We start from the raw sequence: 15310 nt of genomic DNA, 5'->3' as shown, positions 1-15310 counted from the left end.
TTGCGTCAAAGAATTTCCACCACTTATTTCATGGAATTGGTGATGACCAGTCAATTTCCATCTTCCAATTTCACACATTTGTGGGATTCAAATAAAATCAATTGGCTCAAATTCACTCCCAAACTTGGTGATCATCAAAACACCACCTTCGGATGGCTCCAGACTCCAGTGACCAAATTGTTTGGTATGCACACGTGTCAAAAACCGATTTCGTGACTGCTCACCACCCCAACCCAGCTAATAGCCTAATATGCAAACATGCAACACCATCTTCAGTCTTGACCACTCATAGCTCTTCCTCTCTTCCCCACACAGGAGCCCCACCAGAATGCCCTAAATGTTATCCGCCGGTGAGTTCACCAATCACCTTAGCCGGCCGGAGCCGAGCATTCCAAGAGTGCTGACCATACTATCTTTTGTACTAGAGAAGTTAGTGGCTCGAAATAATGGTCTAATAGATGACCTGACCCAACCACTGGATGCTCTGAGCTGTGGCTCGGCTGCAATCGGGAAGAGATTGAACCCGTTTCACGGCGTGAGGGCTCCGAGTATAAGCATACCAAAGTACTTGGAGAGGCTGTACAAGTACACAGATTGTAGCCCTTCATGTTTTGTGGTAGCATATGTGTATATAGACAGACTGGTGCATAAACACCCTGACTCGCTTGTGTTGTCCTTGAATGTACATAGGTTGCTGGTTACAAGCGTCATGGTTGCTTCTAAGATGCTAGATGATGTGTAAGTACCTCTTCCTTGTCTTTATGAATTGGGAGTTTAGATAGTGTTCAATGATATGCTGAGATTTTCTAATTAGTCATTAGTCCTTGAATTTTTGCCCGATTCTCACTTTTGTTCGTCAATTTGTGTTGTATAGTTTCCCTCCTTTTACTCGTATTCACTTTAGTCCTAGTCGTCCATTCCATTCTCAGTCAAATTTAATTTACGCATAAAGATGTTAGCCCAAGCAATGTGGAAATCAGGGAAAAGTTGAGACTAACACTATAATAAACCCAAGTTTTGTTTCCTTGTATTTGAGTATACTTTCATTTGATTGAACCAATTCGGTTTTCTGGTTTAACTTTTTCCTTTGAGGTATCTTTGAATTGGAAATACCAACTAACAGACTATATGAACATTGATGGATATTAGTACTATGTTCTACACTGCACAGATTCACTAAGAAAAGTGATACAAATTTTGATTATGCTTGTTCTCTGGTTATAAAAATGGCTATGCAGGCATTATAACAATGCATTTTATGCCAAGGTTGGGGGAGTAAGCAATGCTGAACTGAACAGACTAGAAGTGGAGTTTCTTTTCCTGCTGGATTTTGGAGTCACAGTCAGCTCCAGAGTCTTTGAGAGTTATTGCTTTCACTTGGAAAAAGAAATGATGCTAAATGGGGCATGCCAAACAATTGAAAGGGCTTTAGTCCCCATTACTGATGTGGCTGATGTGCCCGAAATTTCTGAAAATACGCAGAGTTCCTCCTCAGTACCACATCATGGTTAACTCTCATTCTCTCTTTCGTAGTCTTATCATTTATTCAACAGGAAGCTTCCATTTTTTTCAATATTGAGTATCAGAAAAAGAAATTGATTCTTGACGTACATGTTGACTATGAGTGCACATGAGAAAATGCGCAAAGAATATATGAAGTTCCACGTTCAGATTTCAGTTTCCTCGAGCACAATTGTACAAGGCAAATTTTGGTTCTTTGGTAACAAAAAATTTGGCTCTGAAATACCAACAGTTCGCTTGGTACAATTAGGGTTTTGGTTTAGATCACGAACCTTTACCCGGCTATGACGTCGAAGAAGGTGGCATGGCGGTCTCAAAGGTTTCGAGCCTTGCTGCCATAGTACATATTGACTGAGAGAGTCTTTAATGAGGACCTTTATGAGCATTTTTTAATTAATCATTGAGACCCACTTTTCGATTACATTTCGTCAAATCAAACGTTAAATGTTTAGATACTTTTCAGTAGATCAATTTTGCAAATTTTTAACCAAATTAAAAATCATTAAGCTACTGAACTAGGTCAAATCAATAGACGAACCAAATTTGTCAAACTTGAACATTCTCCTTTCTCAAAAAAAAAAAAAAAAAAAAAAACTTGAACATTCTATATTCATAAATGATAAAATCACAATTATAAATGTCTTAACGATTTCCAATTTGGCTGAAAATTTGTAGCAATGATCTACTCATAAACATCTAAACATCTAATAGTTAATTTGTCAAAATGTGATTGACAAGTGGGTCTTACAACTATTGATTAGAAAGTTTTGGGTCCTCATTATAATAATACTCATTAGAGCCCCACCATATATTGACATTATATGAGAGCGAGTTTCATTCACGTTATATGGATAGGAATTGGAGCTCCTTAAATTCACATTATTATACTTTGTTACTTGATTGACTTAGTCTCTAAAGAGGGACTTGATAGGAGCATTTTAATGCGATGTTTTAATAGTTATTTTCCCATATTTTGCTTAGTTATTTCCTTTACTTAATCATTTTTAATTTAGTTTCTATTTTCTAGGTACATCGAATAAATGGAGAAGAAATGAGCTTAAAGGTAGAAGGGATGCAGAAATGAGCTGAAATGAAGAAATTGAGTTTTCCTGGTCCGACTAGGAATCCCAGTCAACGCAGGAATCCTGATGAGGCTAGGAAACCTGAAGGCATTAGGAGATCACATGGCTTGAAGATATTATTGAAGATATTATGGGAGATTAAAATCAGTTTTAGCATGGGAAATCAAGGAGATTACATTGAGAATATCAAGGGAGAGTTTCAAGGGATTGTGCAACAAGAAAATGCTCAAAACAAGTCCAGATTCGTTCCTTAATTCCCTCAAGATATGTTGGCTGAAATTAGAGAATAAAATCTGCAATTTTAATGAGAAAATCAAGGAGAGGATGTTAAGGATAAAGCCATGGAGAGATTTAAGGGAGAAAATGTCCAAAATGCGTCCGGATACATTGTCTAGGTTCATGCCTAGATATTTGGCCGAAAATTGTGAATAAAATCAGATTAAATCATGGAAAATTCAGCAACAAAATATTAGGGATTGATTTTGGAGCTTTTTGATTGGTTGGATGACACACAGAGCTGACGTGGCGCTACGTGATTGGTCGAAGCTGTGTGGCAAAGCTTGGCCATTCCCCTATATAAACCCCCCTATGCTAGACGTTTAAACACACCACCACAACAACACCACCTCTCCCCCTTAGAAAATTAACATTAGAAAAATTCTCTCCATTCTCTAGTCTTCAGAAGCTCTGCGTCTCAACCAAGGAGGAGAAGAAGTCATGCAATACATCAAGATTCTAGCCACCATCCACCCTTGGTCGTTCCTAGAAGATTGCTTGTTTTCAAGGATTTTCGAGTTCTTCGTCTTAAGGCTTTGTCATTCATCTTCCACGGTGTATTTCATCATTTTTCTTTTATTTCCTTCGTTTGATTCGTAGAGTTATGAATTCTAGTTAACATGACGTTAATGGCAAAGTTTAAAGCCTGTTTATATGTTTTGAAATAAATTGGGCAAATTACTGGTCACTCCCTCAACTTTTAGGGAGTCGACAGTTCAGTCCCTCGTATCATAATTTTAACAAATAACTCCCTATACATTCAAATCTGACACAATTTAGTCCAAAATGACCATTTTACCCTCACTTATTTTTTTATTTTTATTATTTTTTTTTCTATCCTCTCTCTCACTTCCTCTTTTTTTTTTTGTTTTTTTGTTTCTATCCTCTCTCTCACTTCCTCTTCGACTCAGAACCCGAAAGGGGTTTTCTGGGTTTCATGGAGTTGCTCGCGGCAACACGGACTACGCTCCTGTGGTTGATTTCGGGACCCAAACGATGTCGTCTGACTCGTTGATGACGATGATGATGCCACCTCGGCGGCAGCAGCATCAAACACAAGCGCTTCCGTCACCGTCGCCGGTGTCGTCTACAGTGCCGGAGAGTGGGACTAACTTTGAGGCCTTGAACTCCAGCGCCAATACTACTCCTACAATTTCACAATCTGATTATTGCGTTTGTGCGATTGATTCTCTTCTTTTCGTATTCAATTTTACCTTTCCGTCTTACTATCAACTGCTCTCTTTGAATCGTAAAGTTGCTTATTCATATTGAATGTTCTTAATTCGTGTTGGGCTGTGTACCCAAATAACATAGAAATGTGATTCTGGTTCGATTTTGAAGTTTTGATTGTGAATTTCTCTGGTTGAATTTGTTGCAGTCGTCATCCTGAGGTGAAGTGGGCCCAGAGGGAGGACAAGGTCTTCCTTACCGTGCTTCTGCCCGTTGCCAAGGACGCCAAGGTTAAGCTTGAGCCTGAAGGTGTTTTCATCTTCTCCGCTAGTGCCGGCGCCGGGAATAACCACTATGAGCTGAAACTCGACCTTTTCGATAAGGTTGATGTAGAGGTATGAGTTCTAGTTTGTGTGATGGTTTAGTAACTGGGATATTGTTTTGAAATGTCAGGTTTCGATGGGTTGTTATTCTGCTGTATGATGCTTGTTTGTCATTTCACGTTTGTAGGAAAGCAAAATAAGTATTGGAGTGAGGAGTATAGTCTGTATTGTGGAGAAGGCAGAGAAAGTTTGGTGGAGTAAGCTATTGAAAGGAGATGGGAAGACACCGCATTATGTCAAAGTAGATTGGGACAAATGGGTTGACGAAGACGAGGATCCTTGTATGTAACATCATATAGCTGTTCTTTATTGTTTACGTTTCTGGGTAGCTACGGCTCCGCCGTGTGGCTCCGCCGTGTTCTTCAACGTCCGACTACTCCGGCCTTTCTAGGCTCCGTCTCTTGCTCAGCTGCACTTATAGGTCAACAATCGAGAAGTTTGTCGAGTTGTTGATGTGAAAATCATCAGTTCATCACCATCCCCGTCTCGGCAATGAGTTCTAGGAACTGAGTTTGGGGCAATTGAAGTTGATTTCAGATTTACAAAGGTATAATCCCGACCTTGAATCAAAGTTTTGTACTTGGTGATAATCGGATGTTAATCTTTGAAAGATGAGGAATTGGATTGGCTATGTGATACTGCGATGTTGTTTGCATGTGCAGAATGGGTGTTTATGTTTTGGTTTGAAATGTGCAGAATGAGAGAGAGAGGGAGAGAGAGAGAGAGAGGATAGGAAAAAAAAAAAAGAGGAAGTGAGAGAGAGGATAGAAAAAAAAGAAAAGAGAAAAAAAAGTGAGGGGTAAAATGGTCATTTTGGATCAAATTGTGTGAGATTTGAATGTATAGGGAGTTATTTGTTAAAATTATGATACGAGGGACTGAACTGTCGACTCCCCAAAAGTTGAGGGAGTGACCAGTAATTTGCCCAAATAAATTTGTGATTTCTTTATGTTGATTTATATGTTGCTTATGTGAGATTGCTTGATTGATTTTGGATTATAGAAAACTTTGCATGTTTATGTTCTTTGGTGGCCCACTTAGGATATATGCATGTAATTGGAGCTAGATTTAAGTAGTGAAGGCTTTGGACAAAAGTCGAAATCAATTAAGGAGGATTGCAAATAGATGAGCTTTGTCATACTAGGTTGTGCACTTTGATTGACATCCTTTCTTTGTTCTTCATGCGTTGAATGTGTTCTTGAGTAGCTAGCTTTCTAGACTATGATTGCATGTTCAATAGGATTAATTTAGGTGATTTCACTTAGATTAATTATTGAAGGAAAGTAAAATATGGGAAATCGTTTGCTTTCTAACGTTTCACATGATCAACTTATTTATCATGACATAGAAAATCAACTATAGGAATTGTGATTGGATTTCATTCATATGGATGGTTTTGATCTTTGTTCCTTGCGTTCCACCCTTGTATATGTGTTTTTATATTTTCTTTATTTTATTTATTTTAATTTTTGATTTAATAATCCTAAAACCCTTATTTGTATTTACTTGTATATATTTCTTTTCTTTGTTTTATTTTTGTAAATAATACTTTTTATTTTTATTAATTGTTTACTTGTTTTTACAATTACAGGTGTACCCTCAATCCCCGGCTAGAACGATCCCTACTTAGTCTATACTGACGACTACATTTTGCAGGGTTAAATTGCGCGCTACTTTTAGCGTATCAGGACTTCAAATTGTTTCTCAAAATCAAATCTAAGTTAAGTTAAGTTGCACATGTCGGGGTGTATTAAAGAGTGAATATCTCATAATTAAAAAAAGAAAAATGAAAATATAACTTATAAATAAGGGACTTACTCTCTCCTGTACCATAAGTTTTTAAATTAAAACTCAATATCTAATAAATAGTTAAGTTCAAATATGTCACATGGACCATACTTATCGCTGTTTAAAAATCACATAAACGAGTGATGAATAATCGACACGTACAATCTAACAAATGAGTGAATTGATGATGTACAACATTTTATGCATCGTGCCCCACCCGCCTTAACAAAAAACGGATAGTAAAGTTTGAACTTGATATTACTACAACCCTAAAGAATGTCCACAGTCCACCACTCTTTTTATGGTCCTCTCAAAGTTGTCTCATAAGTGCATAATTCGACGGATGACTAACTATAGCTTTAACACAAATTTGGGTATCAATTAATGAACTTTTCAATGAAACAACAAAAAATTCACATCAAAAATTTCGAGATCCACACCGTAAGTATCAGTTCAGTTTGATTCTAATAACCAATTTGCCAGGTGTAGTTTAATTTAATGCAATTTGTCAGTTTTCAGTTTTAAAACAGCCACCATAGATTTTTTTTATTTTTTGTTTGTAAAGAAACAACAAAGAATAAAGTGAAACCTAGGGTTTCGAGTCTAGCAATGGCGCCGCACCTCTGGCTGGATTCCGTTGGGCTTAGCAACGCTAATCGTCGGGGGGCTTTTGTTGGAGGATTGAGACAAGGGACCAGCGTGATCTACTCTGGTTTTCTTTTGGGAAAGGCGTATTCAGTGGTCGGTGGATTTTGATCCGGGTGCTTGATTGTCGGCAGCAGGAGCGAAGTCAGGATCGGCTTCGAGGTGATCAGATTCTCCCGATCTGTGGTAGTTTGTTTGGGCTTGGAGTCGGTGTCTGGTCTTAGAGGTTGTCAGGGAGGAGTCGTCGACGTCGAATATCTAGAGCGGCGGGGATTCTCTTTTCCGACCGGCTCTTAGTGCAGGCTCGGGTTGTTTTCTTTCTTGATTCCGGACGGTTGTTGATTGAGGAATGTTGCCGCATAGCAGAGAGGCGACAGGTCTTGATGTTGTTGCACTGTTGGAACGGTCGGCCACCAGAGCTGTGGTCGAAGGGCTTGCAGCCGGAGGATATGACGGCGGCGGAGGCAAATGAGCAACATGAGGCTCCTCTTCTGTTGGCTTGGGTTTGGGCCTGGGCTCAATCTTGGGCTGATGGGGCAGGGGAGTCTTCCTGCTAGGCAAGACTTGATTTAGGCTTGGGCCTACGGGCTTGGGCTCGGGTCAAGGCAATCGGGGCCCTAATGTATTAGGGTATGAGCCTGTGTGAGGTTGGATTAACTTCTATGACGTTTCTAGTCTCTTGTTTGTACCACAAGACAAGTGAGGGCTAGTTGAATGATTTCTTTTCCGTAGGAGGCGAGGTTTTTTCATTCTTGTATAGGTTCGCTTAAATGTGAGTGTCCCAGTGATCTTTAAAGGTTTGCTTTAGCTTAGGTAGGTTACTCCGGATTTTCTTGCCAGATTTTTTATGTAAGTTTTAGTAGACTTCAGCAATTTGCTGTTGATCTAATGAATTCAACTTGTATTTCCAAAAAAAAAAAAAAAAAAAAAAACACAAAGAAAAGAACTAAAAAAAATAATAATTTATTATTTTGCTTTGGCATCAAAAATCCTTGTATGGGGGTTCGTTGACAAAAAGCAGTAGTTGTTGTGTTTGGGTAATTGCAGAGATATGATGGTGAAGAAGCTTAGCTCCTGAGCTAAGTATTTAAAGCCCAAAGCCTTTTGGCCTTGCCGACCTCGGAAAGTAGTTTCCCTATAGAAGAAGAAGAAGAAGACTTGGAGGATGGCCGATTCTTCAAAAGAAGAGCTGCTCCAACTCATCAAGCGCTTCGGGGCTTATCTCTCTGTCAAGATGTCCACTTTATTCTCGATCTCCTCCCAAAACATGGTATTTCCCCTCCTCTTTCTTCATCTTCTCCCGTTCTATCACAGATCTGATACCCAAAGATCGTTCCTTTCTGCCAACTTGGGTCAATTACTCTTTCGCTATTGTTTGGGTTGCTTTCTGTTTCAATGTCAAACCTAAATTTCAATGACTTGGTGAAAACCTAATTTACTTTAGTTGGATGAGAATGGAGTTTTCAATTTGTGAAAAGTGATGCATGAGACCACATATGTTTTTTTTTTTTTTTTTTTTTTTTTTTCCGGTTGGAAAGAGTGATTCTTATACTATGAGCAACGGTAATTGTATCACAAAATTGGTTATATGTATTGAGAGTTTTCACTTTTACTGTGGAGGACTCCCGGTGCCAAGATAGGTTTATCTACACAAAACCATAAGTCGAATCGACCAATTAAATAAGTGAAGATAATGCTGACTGTATCAATTGGCAAATTATATCTGATCTTTTGTTTAAAGAGCTTGTCTAGAAATTTATAATCCTAATAGGTTTGAGTGATTTTGTGTGAGGTTTGTTAGCATCTCCTTTTGGGATATTCCGTTCCGTTGTGCTTCATTCTGGCTTATAGATATGAATTGAATGTCGGAGTTGTGTGACTTTTGCCTTTTTAAATGGTATCAGAATACACGTTCTATTGGGGCAATTGCTGGCTTTGCGGTAGCAATAGTTTTTACCTGGAGGCTTTGTAGATCTCCCACTGGACCTCAAACAAGGCAGCCAAAACGGCAGGCACCTGCATCCAGTAGTTCTGGCGTCAATTCTCCGTCAAATTCAACGCTGACAACTACGGGAGTTTCATCATCAGAAGATACAAGAGCACAAAATGTTGTTGACGAGTTCTTTCAGCCAGTGAAGGTAACTGTTATATGTCTGCCACATCGATTTGTACTCCACTTTGTATTGAAATGGTTTATGCTGAATGATTTTCCTGTGATTTCCAGCCAACCTTGGGGCAGATAGTTAGACAGAAACTGAGTGAAGGAAGAAAGGTACTTTGTTTAGAGATTTCCTGTCAGCTTCTCATTGCATGCTGTGAAAAATCATGGGGAGTCACTACACTTCAGAACTTAAGCCTTTAATTTTTCAAAGAATTGTGTTGGCTACTAAAACTGATATTTGATACTGTATGGAATTATTTAACTATGATAGTTTAAGTTGGTTTGTATAGGTGAGCATAGGCAACTCTGCATTTTTAGCAACAAATTCATGCTTAAAGCTTCTGTGCAGGTGACTTGTCGTTTACTTGGAGTAATCCTGGAGGAAAGTAGCCCAGAGGAACTTCAGGTAGTCTGATTCCCTTTCCTGTAAAGTTATTGATGTAACTTGTAACCAAGATTAATGGTTTTCTCTTTTTTGCTTTGCTCCTGGCAGAAACAAGTGACTGTGAAGTACTCGGTGCTAGAAGTACTCTTGGAGATCACAAAATATTGCGATCTGTATCTAATGGAAAGAGTTCTGGATGATGAAACTGAAGTATGTGAGAGCCCCTTTGATCAATCATTTTTTTGTGTTCTGTCATTTTTAATAAGATTAACGAGTTTCCATGCATGTTACTCGACCTAATTTCTTTGCTCATCTTTGTATGCTATGCTTGTTAAACACTCGGAGTTGCTAGCTTGTTAAAGCTATTTTCTTAGGCAGTGACATTGGTGTCATTCAAAATGGCAATTGATCTCATTTGTTGGTGTACCCCATTCTTAAGTGTCTTCTTGTGTTCGCATGTTTGATCCAGTAATCAAAATACTATTATGGACATACTGGCATAGTAGGACGGGATGGATGATAGTTTGTAGTGCTTACATGCTAGCCACTGAGATTATGTGTTAATGGCTGGTATCTTGACAGCAGCATCAGTATGATCTTTATTTGCTTTCTATGCTAGATATTAGTGGCTAAATCATGTGCTTATTTTTTAAGGTTCACATATGACTTGTGAAAGTGTTTTCTTTTGTGCCATGTATGTCTATTACTCATTTGTATATCATTATAATTAATGAGTAATATACTTTTTCAGAACAAGGTTCTATCGGCTTTGGAAGATGCTGGGGTTTTCACATCTGGGGGTTTGGTCAAAGACAAGGTAACTATATGTGTTGATAGCATTATATAACTTCTAAGAATCCTCAAAATGTTTTACAGTCCTGTTAGCTTGTTTGTGGGTTTTCTGATATAAACACATGCAGTCGCTATTGGCATTCTCCTTTGAAAAATGACGATTTTGTACTTTCACTTTGAAGAAATATAGTACCAATCTTATTAGCCATGAAATTTTGTTTTTGTTTTGGACTCGTAAGAATTGCGATAGAGCTTCTGAATTGAAGGGGATTGTGGAAGTGACCAGTACTTATCCTTGGATCCCAATGTATCATAATGGGTTGAAAGGGATATAACGGGATTGCTAAAATTTGGGCTCCGTCCCAAGTGAGATATTGTGGGAAGGCCCAATTATTGCTAAATGAGAAATTGTCTAGGGATTAATTGTCGGCCTAGAGAAAGACCAATAGTATGTTAGACTTGATTGAATTTTGTGCTAAATAGTTTAGTTTAGACCAATAGCTCTAAAGTAAATAGAGCTAGATAAGTTGAAGAGAAGCATCAACTTTCCAATATGCTTTGCAACAATTTTGTTCAGGCATATTCAAGATGTGCTTTTCTTGTTGACATAATTTTTTTACTCTATTTATGAGTAGAATATAAGCTTCCCATGACTGGGCCTGAATAGCTGACTGAATTGCTTTCACTACCTGATAAAATCTAGTCTTTTCAAATATCTTGTTATTTCCCTCACTTCAAAAATCTTGTGATGCAATTTTGCAGGTTCTGTTCTGCAGCACAGAGAATGGACGGACATCCTTTGTTCGGCAGTTGGAACCAGATTGGCATATTGACACAAATCCTGAGATCATCTTCCAATTATCTGTATATTCTTGTTACTCGTCTTGTTATTACTTCAAACTAGTATATCCTGATATATATACTCATTCTCATGCCTATCATCTAAGTTATTCATTGTTTATTGGTTACAGAGGTTTATCAAGTATCAGCTTCACATCTCTCCTACCAGATCTGAACGAGCTACTTCCAATGTGTTTAACTCCCCATCCTTGGAACAATTCTTTGGATGCGTTTGATGGTTAAAGAGACGATGATACAAAACATAAATCTTTAGGTTCCTATTAGGGTTCTTCTTTTCACCCTATTTTGGGTTTTATGTATTTCATACTTTAAGCTGCAGCTCATTAAAGCACAGTGTTCTCTTTTCTTGTCGTTGTACTTTTGTGCGGTTATTGGTAGTCAGTAGTCAGGTGGTAGACTTGCTCTGTATAACTCCTCTGTTTCAAGGGATGTTCTTCATTGTTTGAAATTTGTGTAATACATTGGATGAAATCCAAATTCCAACCAGAAATTTTATGAAAGGGTTGATGTATGTAATCTATCTCGGTTAAATGATATTCCACCATGGATTCTAATTTTGATTTTTTTTCACTCTTTGGCTTCACGCCCAAAGTTTGAAAGGTTCTTTCTACATGCCTTGCTAGCCATCTTGATGCACTATCAAGTGTAGTCATGAATTCGTAAGATAGCTCACTTGTTGAGAACGCATCAAGTGTATAAATCCCGATAGAGAGGGACCTAGCGCCTAATTGCTTAAGAAGAGTTTAGCGGGCGAATATTCTAAACATTTATTTTAATTAGAACACTGTGAGAGTGTATAAAATTGGTGATCGAACAAAATTACCTTGATTTAAATTTAGTGAATTGGGTCGGACTCGTAACAAAAGCAATTGCAACTTTGCCAAAGTCCCCTGCTCGGCCGCCATTCTCACGCCGCGTTTCTTTAATGGAGAGCGAGTGCCCAATCGATGCTGAGCTCCGCAATGAAATCTCTGAGCTTCTTAGACCTCCATCCCCTGCAAAAGTAGAGGAGTACTTGAACCAGCTCATTAAAACCAGCACCAGACAATGCCATGGCATCACAGTCAAACACAACGGAGACCTTGGCAAAGGTGAAGAACCCAACTCTCACTTGAAACCCATTTTCAGAGTTCAAATTTTGAGTCTTTCCTTTTGGCCTTTAGGTGTTTACGCTGACTCCGACTTGGAAGGAGATGAGCTTCTCCTCAAGGACCAAATGCTTGTGGGTCTTCAGCATTCTTCTAACAAGGTGTTGTATAGCTGCCAAAGATGTTGGTCTTTTGGTTGTTGGGTTGTCAACTTTTCAAAGCTTTATTTTAAGTTAATATTGGGTTGGTTTTGTTGCAGATTGAGTGTTTAGTGTGTAGCTTCTGTTTCCGGTTTGTTGGCTCTGTTGAGCTTCAAATCGGGAGGAGGCTTTATCTTCAAGAAATGGGAGTTTCTGCCATTTGTTGTCAGACTGATTACTCTTCTGATGAAGAAGAAGAGATGGGGCAACGTGGTTCGAGCAGTTCCGGGGACAAAGGGAAGGTTCCTCTTCCTAAAGGGATTGCACAGTCTTTGATGAGTGGTGAACTCAGATTGCCCTACTCCCATAAGTTTTCGATGCCTCCTGCTGTTCCATGTCCTGGTGGCTGTGGAGAAGCTTATTACTGCAGGTGGGTAAGCCAAGAGTTTGATTTTTGAAGCTAAACTCGTGTTGTTATCTCATCAAGTACAAATAAGTAACTTGTCCAATTGTTGCCAATATGTAGCAAACTATGTGCAGAGTCTGATTGGAGTTCATCCCATTCGTTACTTTGCACGGGGGAGAGGTCAGAATCAGTCTCTAGGGAGGCACTTGTGAAGTTTATACAGCATGCCAATGGTAATATGAGTTTGTAGGTTATATATATATATATTCTCTACCTTCTTAGCTCTATTCTCTATATCCTCTTCTAATTCTATCCTCTTTTTACTGTTCTGTTTTTGTTTGATCAGAAACCAATGATATATTCCTCCTTGCTGCGAAGGTATATTGATTCTTTTAAATCACCTCCAATTGCGCTCTTTTACTCATTTTCGTGATTGGACTCATTTTATTTTTTAGTCAGAAACATGAAATTTTCCTTGACTATGTTTGTTTTACTCATCTCAAATTGTCTTCTGTCAATTTAAGTACTTCTAGCTGCGTATGTGATGTGATGCTTGCAGACTTTATAGTTTCAGTTTATCCTTAGTGCACTCAGGAATAGATAGTTGATAATATATGGGTAGTGAGCATCACTATGCTTTTGTATAGTTCTAATAATGTGAAAACAACCTCGTTTCTTTTCAGGTAGTGGCTTCCACCATTTTAAATTATAGGAAGTTGAAAGTAACTCGGTCTGAAGGAGACAATAAGCCTAGCGTTTCAGGGAGTCCATATCTATCCTTACTCTTAGAAGCATGGAAGCCAATATCAGTGGGACACAAGAGAAGGTACTATATATCAGGTGTAACTAATCATCATTTTCCTCTTTCTTTGTGTTTGCTTACATCAGTCTTTTCCTCTTTCCCCCACATTGTATTTGATCTTAGGTGGTGGGACTGCGTTGCGTTGCCAATTGATGTCGAATCTTCTGATGAAGCTGCATTTAGGATGCAAATAAGAGAGCTGGCATTCACGGTAATAACTTCTTGTCTAGATGGATTTAGATAATTAGCTGTTTTGACCACTTTATCCAATTACCGTGTCCTGAATCCTGCTAATACTCTATATCTTTTCTTTGGTCATTTCCAGTCACTACAGCTCCTAAAAGCAGCCATCTTTGATGAGGAATGTAAACCAAGTATCCTTCCGTTTAGAACTTGATGCATGTTGTCTTTTTGGAAATATGCTTCTTAATACTTTTTGGTGGTTATAAGTTTGAACTCCTTTACTCTTCACCAGTATTCTCCCTTGAAATTTATGGACATATAATTGGCATGTTCGAGTTGAATAATCTGTAAGTCACACTTTTTCAAGGCCTCCTCCCCTTTTCTGTCTCCTCCATTTAACATGTAGTGTGCACACATGCAAAATGATACAGGCAAGGGCATGGTTGAAGCATCTCACACGATATGTTAAAATGCATATGTAATTTTCTGAGGCATTGAACTCAAAATTATACTCTCATGTTTCAGAGATTTGGTTGTAGCATCTCCTGTGGAAGATTATTTTTTATACATCGATGATCTTCCAGATCCTATAAAGGTTAGAATTCATACTCTTTCCCCCAACATTTTGACAAGTTGAATGTTCTGATGTCATATCCCTTGTAATTCATGGCAGAAAGACGTTGAGGAGATTACACGACCATTTTTGGATGCTCTTGGTGATGACTATTCAGTTTGTTGCCAAGGTATGATGTCTTTTTCCGGTTTCTTTTCTATCCAAATCTTGAAAGTACTTTGATTTGCTCTCTCGTGATCTTTCAAAGGTGTCCTCTTTTATTCTGTTTTAGGCACTGCATTTTATCCTCTTCAGAGTTGTATGAATCATTCTTGTAGTCCCAATGCCAAAGCATTCAAAAGAGAGGAGGTATATAAAGTTCAAGTGGTATTTGCTGGATCTGTAGTCTAGGATCTTAGTGATTTGAGCACATTATTTAAAGAAAATGCCCATTGACATCTTTCAATAGCTCCCTTTCACTTCTGTGCTTATTCTCCATAATCAGGACAGAGATGGTCAAGCAACAATAATTGCACTAAAACCAATTTTCAAGGGAGAGGAGGTATTGAACTGAAAGTTCAACTTGGTTATTGTTCTCTGAGGTCTCATTATCCTCCTTCACTTGGTTATTGTTCTCATTTATATGATGCACTTTCAGGTTACTATTTCTTATGTGGATGAGGACATTCCTTTGGAGGAGAGACAAGCATTACTTGCAGATTATGGTTTTAGATGCAGGTGTCCAAGATGCTTAGAAGAAGAACCATAACCAATGAGGGGGCCGTTTTGCTTCTCTGTGCAACTTTTAACGCTTGCAAAAGAATACTAACATTACTACAGATGGGTCATCAAGAAGTTCATTGCTTGTATGCAAGCCACTTCCATTCCATGACAATTTTCCTTTTAATTTGAGAGGGTCTCATGTTTGAGACCAGAAGCAGTCAATTTTGCAATCACATTAAAAAAACCATACCTGCAAGTAAAACTTACTCTTTTCTGAATTATGCTAATCAAAACTGTTGCTATATGTGGATAACAGATGAATGTTAATTGAAAATAGGCAGGAAAGGTAAT

General features: G+C 38.3%; 4 protein-coding genes across 5 annotated transcripts in view; all 4 read left to right on the top strand.

Annotated features, from left to right (window-relative positions):
* Positions 1–237: 237 nt before the first annotated feature.
* On the top strand, positions 238–2919 carry LOC133744440 (cyclin-U1-1). Of its 2 annotated transcripts, none has more exons than XM_062172549.1 (3): positions 238–738; positions 1239–1507; positions 2549–2919. In XM_062172549.1, the coding sequence occupies exons 1-3, from the start codon at positions 338–340 to the stop codon at positions 2608–2610; spliced, it is 732 nt and encodes a 243-aa protein (XP_062028533.1). In that variant the 5' UTR covers positions 238–337; the 3' UTR covers positions 2611–2919. The 2 variants fall into 2 exon arrangements, with proteins under 2 accessions (XP_062028533.1, XP_062028536.1); XM_062172552.1 differs by having other exon boundaries at positions 240–738; positions 2535–2563.
* A 956-nt stretch (positions 2920–3875) lies between these two features.
* The window catches only part of LOC133732731 (uncharacterized protein OsI_027940-like), an 81136-nt gene continuing 69701 nt past the window's right edge, over positions 3876–15310 (top strand). Inside the window, exons 1-3 of the mRNA XM_062160318.1 lie at positions 3876–4052; positions 4247–4444; positions 4560–4713. Of these exons, the coding sequence (XP_062016302.1) occupies positions 3876–4052; positions 4247–4444; positions 4560–4713 (529 nt within the window). The remainder of the gene's footprint in view (positions 4053–4246; positions 4445–4559; positions 4714–15310) is intronic.
* On the top strand, positions 7844–11582 carry LOC133726058 (peroxisome biogenesis protein 22). The gene is made up of 8 exons (XM_062153516.1): positions 7844–8135; positions 8770–9003; positions 9090–9137; positions 9376–9432; positions 9520–9621; positions 10163–10228; positions 10966–11067; positions 11175–11582. The coding sequence occupies exons 1-8, from the start codon at positions 8031–8033 to the stop codon at positions 11277–11279; spliced, it is 819 nt and encodes a 272-aa protein (XP_062009500.1). The 5' UTR covers positions 7844–8030; the 3' UTR covers positions 11280–11582.
* Positions 11911–15225, top strand: LOC133726054 (histone-lysine N-methyltransferase ATXR2). The gene is made up of 14 exons (XM_062153508.1): positions 11911–12155; positions 12228–12313; positions 12412–12722; positions 12819–12931; positions 13045–13076; positions 13382–13524; positions 13624–13711; positions 13826–13874; positions 13976–14030; positions 14209–14278; positions 14357–14426; positions 14529–14605; positions 14742–14798; positions 14895–15225. The coding sequence occupies exons 1-14, from the start codon at positions 11990–11992 to the stop codon at positions 15003–15005; spliced, it is 1428 nt and encodes a 475-aa protein (XP_062009492.1). The 5' UTR covers positions 11911–11989; the 3' UTR covers positions 15006–15225.

This window comes from Rosa rugosa, chromosome 1 (assembly GCF_958449725.1).
Source record: "Rosa rugosa chromosome 1, drRosRugo1.1, whole genome shotgun sequence".
Classification (NCBI taxonomy): domain Eukaryota; kingdom Viridiplantae; phylum Streptophyta; class Magnoliopsida; order Rosales; family Rosaceae; genus Rosa; species Rosa rugosa.
This window is presented reverse-complemented; position numbering and strand designations above follow the sequence as displayed.

Excerpts from the sequence above, each read along its gene's own strand:
- LOC133744440 (XM_062172549.1), top strand. The coding sequence starts at position 338 with ATGTTATCCGCCGGTGAGTTCACCAATCACCTTAGCCGGCCGGAGCCG. Across the intron at positions 739-1,238 it reads TCTAAGATGCTAGATGATGT|GCATTATAACAATGCATTTT; the intron begins GTAAGTACCTCT and ends ATGGCTATGCAG. Across the intron at positions 1,508-2,548 it reads CTCCTCAGTACCACATCATG|GTACATCGAATAAATGGAGA; the intron begins GTTAACTCTCAT and ends TCTATTTTCTAG.
- LOC133726058 (XM_062153516.1), top strand. The coding sequence starts at position 8,031 with ATGGCCGATTCTTCAAAAGAAGAGCTGCTCCAACTCATCAAGCGCTTC. Across the intron at positions 9,433-9,519 it reads GTAGCCCAGAGGAACTTCAG|AAACAAGTGACTGTGAAGTA; the intron begins GTAGTCTGATTC and ends TGCTCCTGGCAG. Across the intron at positions 9,622-10,162 it reads TTCTGGATGATGAAACTGAA|AACAAGGTTCTATCGGCTTT; the intron begins GTATGTGAGAGC and ends ATACTTTTTCAG.
- LOC133726054 (XM_062153508.1), top strand. The coding sequence starts at position 11,990 with ATGGAGAGCGAGTGCCCAATCGATGCTGAGCTCCGCAATGAAATCTCT. Across the intron at positions 13,712-13,825 it reads TAAGAGAGCTGGCATTCACG|TCACTACAGCTCCTAAAAGC; the intron begins GTAATAACTTCT and ends GGTCATTTCCAG. Across the intron at positions 14,427-14,528 it reads CTATTCAGTTTGTTGCCAAG|GCACTGCATTTTATCCTCTT; the intron begins GTATGATGTCTT and ends ATTCTGTTTTAG.